The 12,673-nt window shown below is 26.2% G+C and overlaps 3 protein-coding genes across 15 annotated transcripts in view; 1 reads left to right on the top strand and 2 right to left on the bottom strand.

Moving 5' to 3' along the window:
• LOC122716075 (lachesin-like) overlaps window positions 1–928 on the bottom strand; it is a 49,936-nt gene extending 49,008 nt beyond the window's left edge. For 6 of the 8 annotated variants that reach the window (XM_043938788.1, XM_043938789.1, XM_043938787.1 and 3 more), the window contains exons 1-2: window positions 746–928; window positions 266–321 (exon numbers count right to left, since the gene is read on the bottom strand). The gene's annotated coding sequence lies outside the window, so the exon portion shown is untranslated. The remainder of the gene's footprint in view (window positions 1–265; window positions 322–745) is intronic. The other 2 variants (XM_043938790.1, XM_043938791.1) reach the window with 1 other exon arrangement.
• A 706-nt stretch (window positions 929–1,634) lies between these two features.
• LOC122716131 (COMM domain-containing protein 7-like) lies at window positions 1,635–2,249 on the top strand. Its single transcript, XM_043938916.1, has 2 exons — window positions 1,635–1,689; window positions 1,956–2,249. The coding sequence occupies exons 1-2, from the start codon at window positions 1,641–1,643 to the stop codon at window positions 2,129–2,131; spliced, it is 225 nt and encodes a 74-aa protein (XP_043794851.1). The 5' UTR covers window positions 1,635–1,640; the 3' UTR covers window positions 2,132–2,249.
• Window positions 2,250–2,473: 224 nt separating this feature from the next.
• LOC122716079 (dual serine/threonine and tyrosine protein kinase) lies at window positions 2,474–7,307 on the bottom strand. 6 transcript variants are annotated; one of them, XM_043938807.1, is made up of 5 exons: window positions 6,746–6,854; window positions 6,111–6,280; window positions 3,595–6,021; window positions 3,275–3,520; window positions 2,474–2,648 (listed from the first exon to the last, which is right to left on the bottom strand). In XM_043938807.1, exons 2-5 carry the CDS (start codon window positions 6,232–6,234, stop codon window positions 2,617–2,619), a joined length of 2,829 nt encoding a protein of 942 aa, XP_043794742.1. In that variant the 5' UTR covers window positions 6,235–6,280; window positions 6,746–6,854; the 3' UTR covers window positions 2,474–2,616. The 6 variants fall into 6 exon arrangements, with proteins under 6 accessions (XP_043794742.1, XP_043794738.1, XP_043794741.1 ...); XM_043938803.1 differs by lacking the exon at window positions 2,474–2,648 and adding an exon at window positions 6,562–6,601 and having other exon boundaries at window positions 2,909–3,520; window positions 6,746–6,839; XM_043938806.1 differs by lacking the exons at window positions 2,474–2,648; window positions 6,746–6,854 and adding an exon at window positions 7,184–7,307 and having other exon boundaries at window positions 2,909–3,520.
• Between the last annotated feature and the right edge of the window lie 5,366 nt (window positions 7,308–12,673).

Here is a 12,673-nt window from a genome sequence, read left to right as displayed (position 1 = left end):
AAAAAAATATATATATATTAAATACGAAATATTATTCAACGTAAATGTTCGTTATTAGAATTTAAAACATGCTTTCAAACTGTCACATTTCATAAATATTCGAAAATATTTACGACAAATCAATACGTTCAAATAAAAAAAAATAAAAAAAAAATGATATTATTACATAAAAACCGCGTTTTATGTTGAATTCAAACATATCCGATAATATGAATAAAATAATCTTCATAAAAATAAATTATTGATAAAGAATATGTTACCGTACCTGCTTTACTGCAAACATCGATTTGGCTCATTGATTATCATGGCATCCTTAATAATCTGAACAAAAAAAAAAAAATAATAATAATAAAAGATTTAAAATAAGTGCATAAAATTAAAATAAAATAGCAATAATTATACTAAAGTCCAAAAGTTCATGATAAAAACTACTGTAATTACTAAACTAATTACTACTACGCAATTACTTGTATGATCAAATGGAAAACGAATAAAAGAGACGAAAACTAACAAAACAATAAATAAAATATCCTTTCAATAGGATAATATTAAAGAAAAAATAACTTATAATAATGATACTGAAAAGAATATTGAAACTCACTCGAAAGTTTAATAAAATCGTTAATAAAATTTTATAATCGAAAAAAAAATTTGAATTATAAATTATTTTCAAATATTAAATAATATATATTATATTTATAGCATATATATGTTAAAAAAATAAAATTTTGAAAGAATAACGTACCTACTTGAAAAATATGTATCCATGATGCAAGAATTTATACAACTTGTTTAAGCCATTCAAAAATTAGCGAACGATGTTTCAATAAAATAGTTAAAAAAGAAATAAATGCCATAAAATCTTTTAACTTTTAACGAATGACACTTTCACGACAATATAAATGAAAAAAATATATATTACAGTATTATTCTTGATATATTCAATTATTTCGAAGAACAAAAGTTTTACAAAAATTTTGAAAGAATTTTCACTGGTTTTTAATAACCCACTGATTATAAGTATCGTGGCATCGGTAGAACGACGCAATTTGTCTAGCAAATTTTCTATTGGTTAAGAATTTCCAATCAGAATCACGCGAATTTCTTATTAGTTGCAAATTTTCAGTCGAACCCACATAAATTTTATTATTGGCTGAAAGTTTTTATTCAATATTGCGCGAAAATTAAAATATTTTATTTCATTAAAAAAATTATAATTTTAAGATATAAATACATAATATATTTGAAAATTTGTATGTATTGATTTATTTTAGATAATATTGATTAGTGAATAAAGGAAATAATTATAGACAATATTTGTTAACATAAAATAAAATTATATTTTTAGTAAAAAATTTTAACTTATATCTAAATGTTTAAATTCATATTTTATTCATATATTCATATTATTTTATAATTCATATAATTTACTTATTTAATTTTATTAATAATTATTAATTTAATGTACAATAGTAACAAACATATAATAAATGATACATTTCGTTTTTTTGGACGTGAGATTTCGTAATAATTTAATAAGTCTATTCTATATCTTATTTGTAATATATTTGATATTTATTAATAAATAAACCATAAATAAAATAATAATTAATTAATAAAAAATTAAGTTTATATTCAAAATGGTTAAAGATATTGTAAAAATTCTTGATATTTCATGGAGATTTGGTGGTATGAATCTAACCTCAAAACAAATTATTTAAAAAATTCTTATGCATTAAATATCTTTTTAAGTTAATAAATAATAAATTTGTTTTTTATTAAATAAAAATTAAATATTTTGTTTTTGTAATTAAAATTTAAGCAAATAAAAATGTAATAATTTCTTAACATAATATTTCTCTTTGATGATAAAAAAAAATTTTTTTTTTTTTTTATGGATAGTTATAAAATATATGTGTATAAAATAATGTAGCATTGAAACTAAATTTTTACAGTAACTGCAGCAAGCAATGAATCTGACAACATGGGAAAATCATTTCTTCATCTAAAATTAAGTTTAGAAAAAAATGGCAAAACTAAGAATGTTTTTATAGAAATGACAATAAGTGAATTTTATAAATTTGTGCATGATTTAGAAAAAGCAAAGTGTAATCTTGATTTATTACTTTAGATAATATTTACAATAATTTAGTTGTGAATTGAATCATTTTAATATTTTAATAATGTATTATTTTTAATTATATTATTAACAATATTTTTCATATCATTTAAGAAAAATACATACAAGAAATAAACTTTAATCAAATAAGAGCATTATTATATTAAGAAATGATTAATAACATATATTTACAAATCCATTATGACTTTATACAAAAATTAAAAAATTTAAAATATAAAAATATAAGAAAAGTATATTTCATTATGTTATTACTTAAATGTAAATAAAAATATTATAATATAAATAAATTTAATTCATTAAATACCATACCTTAGAGAAATGCTTCCACTAGTTTTAAAATATATAATCGTTTGATTTAATAGCTGTTGCTAATTGAGAATCTATGTATACTATAATCCAAAAGATAAAAACAATATTTCTTGTCAAATGATAAAAGTATTTAAACATTATCACATTTTGAAATTCCATTTAAAGGTTTATGTAGATTTTGTTTTGAAGAATTTGTCATCTGAAAACAATATAAATTTTTATAAATAAAAAAAAGTTATAACAATACTGAAACAATAAATAGAAAATTGGGAACCTTTATTTATTTTTCAATAGTGAATATACAATCTTTGATTATCTTATTTTCTATCATATTAGTTTTTTTATCACAATAAAATGTATATCATTCATTAATTACATATGTGATTCATCAAATATCATAATTACTTATGTCTCTAATATAAAAATAAATTTATACAATCTTTATAATTACTTAATTATGTCTCATATTTACATAATTTAATTACTTTATTATTAATAGTTCAATTAAGATGAATATGAGATTAAAAAATTATTGAGAGTATAAGAGTAATAAGAAAGTTGTCAAATTAATACTGATACTCATTTAAAATACTATTTAAAAAGCGTCAAATATATGCAGTAAAATATTATAAATTTTTTTGAAAATACGTTTAGAATTGAGATTACATAAAGTTGAATCATTAGACATATGACAAATACAAAGAATATATAGAAAATAAATGCTTTATAATTCCCGCATTTGAATGTATAAATTAGTAAGAAAAAGATGGTATTTCACAACTTTCATTGTCCTACGTTTTGTAGGAGGAGGACTGACTACAGTACCTCTTTGATTATAAGGTTCTGCTAGTGCTAATGCAGGATTTCTTGAATCTGTTGTTGAATTTTCTTGTAATTTATCTGAGGAGACTTCTTGTAAGGATTTGCTTCTTTTTGCTTTTTGTTGAATAGATTCTAATACTGGTACAATAGCTCCAAGTAAAGGACGTTTAGATGGTTCTCCAGACCAACATTGTTCCATTAATCTCCAACATTCATCATCAAAAGAAGGTAATCTTTCTGGACGTATACCTACAATCATTAATGCAATCATTATTGCAAAAAAATATACGAAATTAAATAATTATTTTGATTTTCAAAATTACCTTTTTTCACACTGGTCCATAATAGTTCTTTATTATGGAATTGTTCAAAAGTGTATGGTAATCTTACATGTCCTGCGCATAAATACCAAAATAAAATCCCAAATGCATATACATCAACACTACTATCATAATGACCAGAAAGTAATTCTGGTGCCATATGGACAGGTGTTCCCACAATGCTTCCTAACATCATAACTTCTGTGATGCAAAATCCAAAATCAGTTAATTTCGCTCTATTTTCAATATCAAGAAGGACGTTTTTCAACTTAACATCTCGATGTACAAGTCCTTGAGAATGAAGATAACGTATTCCTTCTAACACATCTAATGCTATTTGTATACGTTCTAACCACGACAAGCCAGCACGTATTCCGCAATATAGATCACGACTTAAACGATCTGATATCAAAAGAACAGCAGATCCAAATCCAAATCCTCCACCATAAGAATGATCAATAATTGATCCTCTAAGTTTTACTATTCTTTTATGATCAGGAATAGATCTATTATAATAAAATTCCATAGCCAGATCATTCCAATGGCTTTCATCTGATGGAACAACTGATTTAATTGCACAAGGACCAGCTTTACCACCCCAACCATCACAAGCAAATACAATTCCATATTGGCCACGGCCAATTTCTTCAGCACAATGAGGTTTTCCATAACGAACAACATCTATCATTGAAGTTGATTCTAATGCTAATTTAGCTAATCTAGGAGCATGATATTTTCTAAGAGCTATTCTTTGTTCTTCTGTTCTTTCTAATTTTCCAGAATAATAATTTTCTATAGATCTGAGAGCTGCTTGAAATGAATCATGTGATGATTCAAGTTTATCTCCAAATTGCATCAATATTATTTTGGATAGTTTTGTTGCAGATAAAGAATTTAATATTTCTATTGTCACTTTTCTTCTCCAAGCTACATCTAAGGTGTGAGTTGATGACCATTGCAAGGATGAAGACATAAAAATTAAATTTAATCTTTCTAAAAATGAATATATTGAAAATGGTGAAGAATTATGTAATTCAACATTATATGCAGCTGAGAGTATTTGTTTCAAAGCATCACTTGCTAATAAACAAGTATCGCGTTCATATGTTTTTTCAAGACTTAATAAACAACGCTGTAATGTACCAATAAAACTCTCACGCAAACAATTCACGGAATTTACAAGTTGTTTTGCGACTTTTTCGCATAGACGACCAAGCACTACTCTCTGAACTTCAGAAATTGCAGCTTTAACAGTTGCAGACCACTCTGTCCTTTGATTATTATTAGACATGGTGTTTTGATACAAATAAACATCATTATTAGATAATAAAACATCATTTTTCATTTCTTGAATAATGTTTTGTATTAATCCAGTTATTTCTTGTTGTTTTTCATGAACAATTTTCATTAGATTGGCATACAATTCATTTTCTTTATGTTGAGCATATTGTATTCTTTTAGGAGTTATTTGAATTATACGTGCCATATCAAAAGCACTTAAAATGAATTTTCTTAAGCTTGCTGTATGTACTTCATTTAAATAAGTGCTAGCATTAATAAGATAAGTTTGCAAACATCCACGAATAAAATATAAAATTTGATCTGTTTTTCTACATGAACCCACAAAGTCACTTATATATTGTCCACTACCTAGCCAAGATAATTGATCAACTTCAACAGATTCTTTCATTCCAAGAAAACCTAAATTTGTTAGTTGATCTAACCATGATAATCCAAGTGAATTCATTCTGTCAAAATCAATACTATCATCATTAGTTTTACTTGATGTAGAATCATTAGTATATAATCGATTTTGAAGTCTATGTTGTTCAGATTCTGTCAATTCAGGATCAATACCATTCAATGATATATTTTCCAAGGATGAGATAAAAAGTACAGGATTAAAAGGATATGTTTCTTTTAAATCTCTTAATTCTTCTAAATTTTGTTCTGTTAAAGGTTGTTCACCAAGTGCATATAAAAATATTGGTAAAATAGATAAGAATTCATTTGCAAGAACTTTTACTGCCCCATTATTTGGAGCAATAAAAATTTGAACACCATCTTTTAATATAGGCAGATTAAGCTGAACTTCAAGCACAGTTGGATAAGTTATATCTTCATTATCAGACTTTGTTAAATCTTCAATTGGAAGAGTACTCCAAGGTTTTTCATTTGCTTGTAAATTTTCAACTAATTCATATTCTAGATCTAATGTGAGACTAATGTGATTTGTTTGACCATAAGTAAGTCTAATCCATCGCCATAATCCATTACATACTGGTAAAATATCATTAGATATTAATGTATTAACTACTATTGCCTTTGCCTTGCTATCTTGTCCAAGAATTATAATAGCTGGAGAATTTGCTAAAATATGCGTGATTCTGTTCAATGTTAAAGGAGGTAATAATTCTTCCACAACATTTTCTGTAAATATAATTGAATATAATTGATATAATATAATTGAATCAAATTTTATTCTAATATTGTTATAGCTTAAAAAGTCAAATATTTACCTTCAGGAAAAAAGTTTTCTAGGTTAATAAGTTCTAATGCTTGTTGAGTTTCTTCAAGAACATGTTGTAATTGATTTCGATTACGTAAATACCTTCTAAATTCTTGTGGTAATTTGCTTACCATTTTTTCAATATTATTTTAAAATTTTTGACACTTCAAAATCTTTATCCTGTTAAGAATTTCATGTTTTATAAAAATGTTTTTATAAAAATTTTGTTAATACTTGATATTTAAATCATTAATATAAATAAATTTTTAAATATTTCTTTTCTTTCTCGAATCATAATATTCAGTAAAATAAAGTATTAAGTATTCTACTAATAAATTTTTTGATTAAAATGAAAAATAATGTATTGAGATAAAATCAAATCATGTAATATTATTATTAATTAATTTTATAAATCGTAATATGCTATTTTTAAAATCTGATACTTTTACTAAATTACTAACCATTAAAACAGCCAATATATTAATTGTTTTAATCGAAGACCTATTTATCGACATAATAATATATTTTTTTAATATTTTATTATCCATGTAATATCAATTTAATGTATTTTTAATTTCCTTATTACTGAAAATGTACTACACTACTGAACTAATTTATATAAAAATAATCTATTTAAATTCTCACCACATATGTACTGATATATAAATATCAAGTAAAAATTTAAGCACTTAATCTATTAATGTCAATTATTACTTAAATTAGAAGAATTATTTACTTAAAAATAAAGTTTTTACGAACAGTACACACTTGATACATGATGAAGCGCGGTTATTTTGACTCAAACATAAACCGTTTATTATAACTGCGTTTGTATTCTGGTATTGACTACAAATGACAAGAAAATATTGAATTGGATGATAAATCGTATGCACCATTTACTTGAAATGATATACTACTTTAACATATGCATATGTATCCTCATTTTATACGATTAAGAAAACACGAATAAAAAATGTAGAGTAAACAAGATTCCTTCTATTTTAAGAAATAATATCCTTTGACATATTAATATTACATATTAATAGTTGTAAAAAATTTATAGCTATAATAATATATACTTACGTATCATAATATTTATTATACCAATTAAAAATAATTTATCGAATATTTTAAAAAAATACTTCATTATAAATATACATATGTACATATTATACACATAATTCGTATCAATGTTTATCTACAACAGATTTTCTCACATGCACATATTTTAATGAATATACATAAATACGTTTATATTAATCTATAATATAATACTTATGTATTAATCGTTATATATTATGCATTTCTTAATGTGTATATACGTGTGTGTGTGTGTGTGTATATATATATATATATTAAAATTTGTTCATAAAATTTGAGCATAATAAATATAAAAAAATAAAGTCAATACGTTCTATTTATTAAATAATTTTGTATTGTGTGATAACTTAAACATTATTATTATATTTGTATTATATTGATAATTTACATATATTTTTTTCAAATATTTTTTTATATATAATATTATTAATTTTTATATTCTATGTTTTTAGCATCTGATATAATATTTTTAGTGGAATCTTTAATCATGAAAATTTTTAGTAATAAATATTAAATTTAAATATTGATAATTGTCTATTGTTGCTATTGAAAATAACTACAAATGCAACAGTCAATTTAGTATTAAATAATCAATCAGAATCGAATCAGAATCGTCTGTGCTTTAATCTTTATTTCTGTTACGATAGCTTACTTAACAGTTGTTGATAAATACAGATTTTAACTGCTTTAATTTATTTTCAATGAAAAAAATAGTGTTAAATAATTAAAACATTAAACAAAAGTTACTAGATCAGAAATTACTATTCAATCATTTAGTCGTTATTTCATCATCAGATAAAGATTGCATTGGATAATAAATATTTATATTTTATTTACAATTCCATAATATTTAGTTTTAATTTTACTTATTATTAATACTTTAGTTTTATTTTATAATTTATATTATAATAATCAAATTTATATATATAAAATTATTACTAAATTAAAATTATAAAATTATTACTAAAATTATTACTAAAATTATAATAAAATTATTACTAAAATTATTACTAAAATTATTACTAAAATTTTCTGTATGATAGTAAAAACATTGTATAGAAAATTTATCTTGTTTGTATTATACATTATCCTTGTTTTCTACATTATCCTTTCTACATTATCAACGTGAGGTTAAAATGAATTATAAGATCTAGTAACATTATAGATGGATCTGAATGTATTTTCTGTTACTGTTTAGGTGTCGCATACAAAACTTGAAATTACCGCGCTTTTAGGCAACCATTAGTACTTTTTCTTGTCTCGTCAAAGTGTCGTAGAGTTCAACAATTTATAAAAATACAAGTGTGTTTCAACTGTTACACTATTGATTAATTGAAATATGTAAGTATATATCTTTTTAAAAACGAATATTAATATTGTTGTATTTATTCTAGTTTTAATTTTTTCATTGACTTGTAATTATTTATCATTGTTGCTTGTGGTTAGTTTGAACAAAATGATATGCAATTTCTGCAGTTATATAAGATATAAAATAAGTTTATTCTGTATTTTAAGGTGTTTAGATTTAATAACATAAATAGTTTCTAATTTCTAGAATTTAAAGTATTCATTGTTTTATTCATTGGTTTTATGGTTAGGAGTTATATTGCGACGTATATATAGCATTTCGATAGCATGAAAGCGAAACAAAATGGCCGCAAAATTAAAATGTACGCACAATATGCATACAATAATTATATAAAAATCTTGTTTTAATTACGATTTGTTTTACAATCAGTTTTTAATCTAAAAAATTCGCAAGAGTAATCAGTAATCAAATTTATTAGTTTCTATTGTCTTGGGGAGCGAAATTCTTTTCCGATTTTATGGCGTGGAAAGACGATATAATAAGGAGAGAGCCGCCTCGAGCGAAGCTGCAAGTAACGAGGGAATAAGAATGGCTAGGTAGGGTGATTTTAGAGATGGTACGGGAAGGTGGTTCAGGGTACAAGATTTAGTGGACTCGCTAGTAGCCGCTAACTTTGCAAGCTACGCCTTAAAGATATTAAAGTGATGTAATATGAATATGAATAATTTTTTTTTACAAATACAATTTTTTATGTACATAGATATTATACAGTATTACATAAGATTTATATAGGTTATTATAAAATTTATTAATAAAGTAAATTAATACAAATTTACGAAGGAAAATTGATAATGTAGTAATGAAATATGAGAAAAGAAATAGAAAAATTCTTTTTGTGTTTATCCCATAACAATATATAAAATCAAACATATTTTAAAACATATTGTTTTTTATTTTTAGATTTCAAGTTTGGAAAGCGATTTAAGAAATTTAACAACGATTTAACATCATCAAAGTTACTAAGTATGGTTTGTTAAATTATTAAATTATGTTTATTTTCATTTTAGTATAAATTTTTATATAACTTACTGTTTATTTTTTATTTTTTTTATCATAGATATCTTAATTATAAAGTGAATATGAAACTATTAGAATGACAAACATCAAGGCAGATTACTCTTACACAAAAGTGCAAACACAAATCTTATGGTCGTTTCGGGCAGTTGAATTCCAAGATCTGGATAATGGATCCCCGGATGTACTTCCAGGGCTGCTGTTTCGTGAGTCTATCTTTATTTCTATCTCTCACGATATCGATACATTGCATTGATACAAATTCTATGATGAACAAATTCTATGTTACATTAGAATGCATTTATGCGCTTTTAAAATATTTTATTCGTTGTATTATCATAGAATTTATATATTATGAATATGCGTATCTTTTTATTATATATATTCATAAAAACTAATTTAATTTTTGCTTGAAACTACAAACTTATTTTTTAACATTTTTATTCACTTTTTAAATTAGTAAATTTATATATCAAAATTATTTATCAATGCAAAATTATTTTAAATAATTTGATATAATATTTATAAGTAACATTGGAAGTTAGATACTCGTTAAAAATTTTTACATCATTCAAACGTAATTGGTGGGATTAAAAATAAGACAAAGATACATGGAGATAGACAATGATCCGTTTTAGTGTTCAGACGGAGGTCAGGATTTTCAGGAGCGTATAATTAATTTCCCATGTCACTCTGAGCCCTTTCCCTGCTCTTCCTCGATCTGCCCCACGCAAATCTCCCGAACCACGACGACAATATTGCTGGCCATTTCGTTCGACAGTGCCCAAGCGCCTCAGTAGTTCTCCTCCGTTCCCGAACCCCTTTTCGGAGCTAACCCTACGCAGAGAAAGGGGTAACTTTACGAACAAGCATCTAGCACCGATCTCACCCTCCATCCTCTTCGTTTTAACGATTCTTCCTTTTCTATTCCGTACATACCGACCCGTCAATATCAGTTTCCGTAATTAAACATAACAGATCAACATTCGACATTACATAACCGAGCTTCCTCGTTTTCCGTATGAACGCGTATCTATTATTGGGGTACATTCGTATACCAAACCGTGTGCATTGTCTATATAGGTATTCGAACGATCTTCTGACCCCCGGTTACTCAACTCGAATCGGTTAATTGGATAAATGTCCGATGAACGCCGGGCCATCTCTACCCCAAGTCCTCCTATACTCCGTCGTCTCCATCTCCTTCTCTTACTCCTTTCTACTATTCTCGGAGCTTTCTGTCGGACTGGTTCCCCTTTTACTCATTTCCGCCTCTGTCCTTATCAGGTTCATTGGGAAAACAATCACTTGTTCCGCAGAGATGAATTTATCGAAGCACAATGTTTTTTCTTCCGCTGGATATTACCGAGAGCAAGAGGGGCGGATTGGCAGAATTAGCTTAGAGTTCTTCGAATCGTCCAATCGTTGATTACAATAACGTTGATAGAATTTAGGAACAATGTAGGATCTAATCATTTTCTTCATTCTTATCTATCTGTATAATGTTATGCAATTTATTTTTCCTTCCAAGATAATTTGTTATCAATCAGAATCCATTAACACAGGCATCAACTATCTTTAATTAAGAATGACGAAATTCTCGAATTAGCTAAAGAATTCTAATCGCGTATATCTATTTATTTTACGATCCTCCTGGTGACAGGTTTCACGGAATATTGCATTTCCAGTTTCCACAAACCATCTCTCTTCATTTATCTCCTTCCGACATCGACTTTACCCTTAGATTCTATAATCAGCTAACGGTATACATAGTTTCATTACGCGATTCACATTATTTATTCTGCACTTAACATACCTTCATTATTTATCGTGTTCATTGATTATTAATCATATACATTGATCTTTAATTAGCATCGAGAATACAACTAATTGTTTGTGACAATTAATTGTATTCTCGATGCGTCCAATATATTCAATTAAAAATTTTGTTCTAATCAATATATGGTATGGTATGTTTTTTCAATAATTTATTTATATTTTAAATTTTCTTTCTTCGTTCTATAACATCTGGCGTCCGTTCAAAATTAGGGTGTTCGGGCATAGATTAGGATGCGTCGTATTCACATGCTGGCGGCACTTCTTAGTGGCAACGACGGCAAATAAGGTAGTCAGATTCTAATTGCCTATCATAAATCAAGGACAGCACCTGCACAATTTCGAAATGTTTATGGGGCGGTGCTGTTACATCCTTCATTAGGATGAAGCATAGATGAAACGACACACTGATTCGAGTTTAATTGATGCCCAATTAGATTAATATCGTTAATTACGCTTAGAAAGTGAAACGTGAAGCTTGATCTGATATCTCCTCAAAGATTATCTCAATTCTTTTTTTTTTTTTTTTTAATTCTTTTATAATTACGTTCTATGTTTGAACGAACTTGAAATTTTATTTATCTGTCTTCGAGACCAGACGAGTGATAAGTATCGTGTTTTTCGAACGATCTCATCGCTGTTTTCCTGTAGGGTGGCAAATTAGCGTGGAATTAGAGCAGGAGACACCAAGAGAGACAGAGATTAGTGGATATGTAAATTAGACGCCTCCTTTGCCACGCTATTTGTCATTTTTGTCGAGTTAATCTGTTGGGGATACAGGAACAAGAAGAAGCTATTGCGTAACGAAAAGTTAAAGTCAGGGTTTCAATTATGTTATTACGGGCAGCGTAACAAATAAATTCATGTCTCATTACGATGACATTACGATGTGATTAGTATTTATCGTATTTAGATTCGCGAATATCGTTTAACAGTTTCATCGTTTGATAATCGAAATAGTTATCGTTTAACACTGTCGCGGTGAAGTAGATCGTGTATTCTTAGCTGGCAATGCTCCAATATACATTTCTTCTTGTTACATAATTGAGTGGTTAGGATAAAAATGTGACGTTTATGAAACGGCTCGGTAGTATTTGCATCGTTAAAAATCCGTCGCGAGATATAACGTTATCGAGCAAATGAAAGACTTCTTCTCGTGGATGAAGAATAAACTGAAAAAATGAAGTATAAGAGACAGGGATAGAGGGTAGAAAGAAAGAAGATAAAATGCAACCCTCCCGCCAATAATATGC

Source organism: Apis laboriosa, unplaced genomic scaffold, assembly GCF_014066325.1.
Source record: "Apis laboriosa isolate Shangri-la unplaced genomic scaffold, ASM1406632v1 scaffold42_cov153, whole genome shotgun sequence".
NCBI lineage: Eukaryota > Metazoa > Arthropoda > Insecta > Hymenoptera > Apidae > Apis > Apis laboriosa.
The sequence above is the reverse complement of the archived record's forward strand: the minus strand, read 5'-3'. Positions and strand labels throughout refer to the sequence as shown.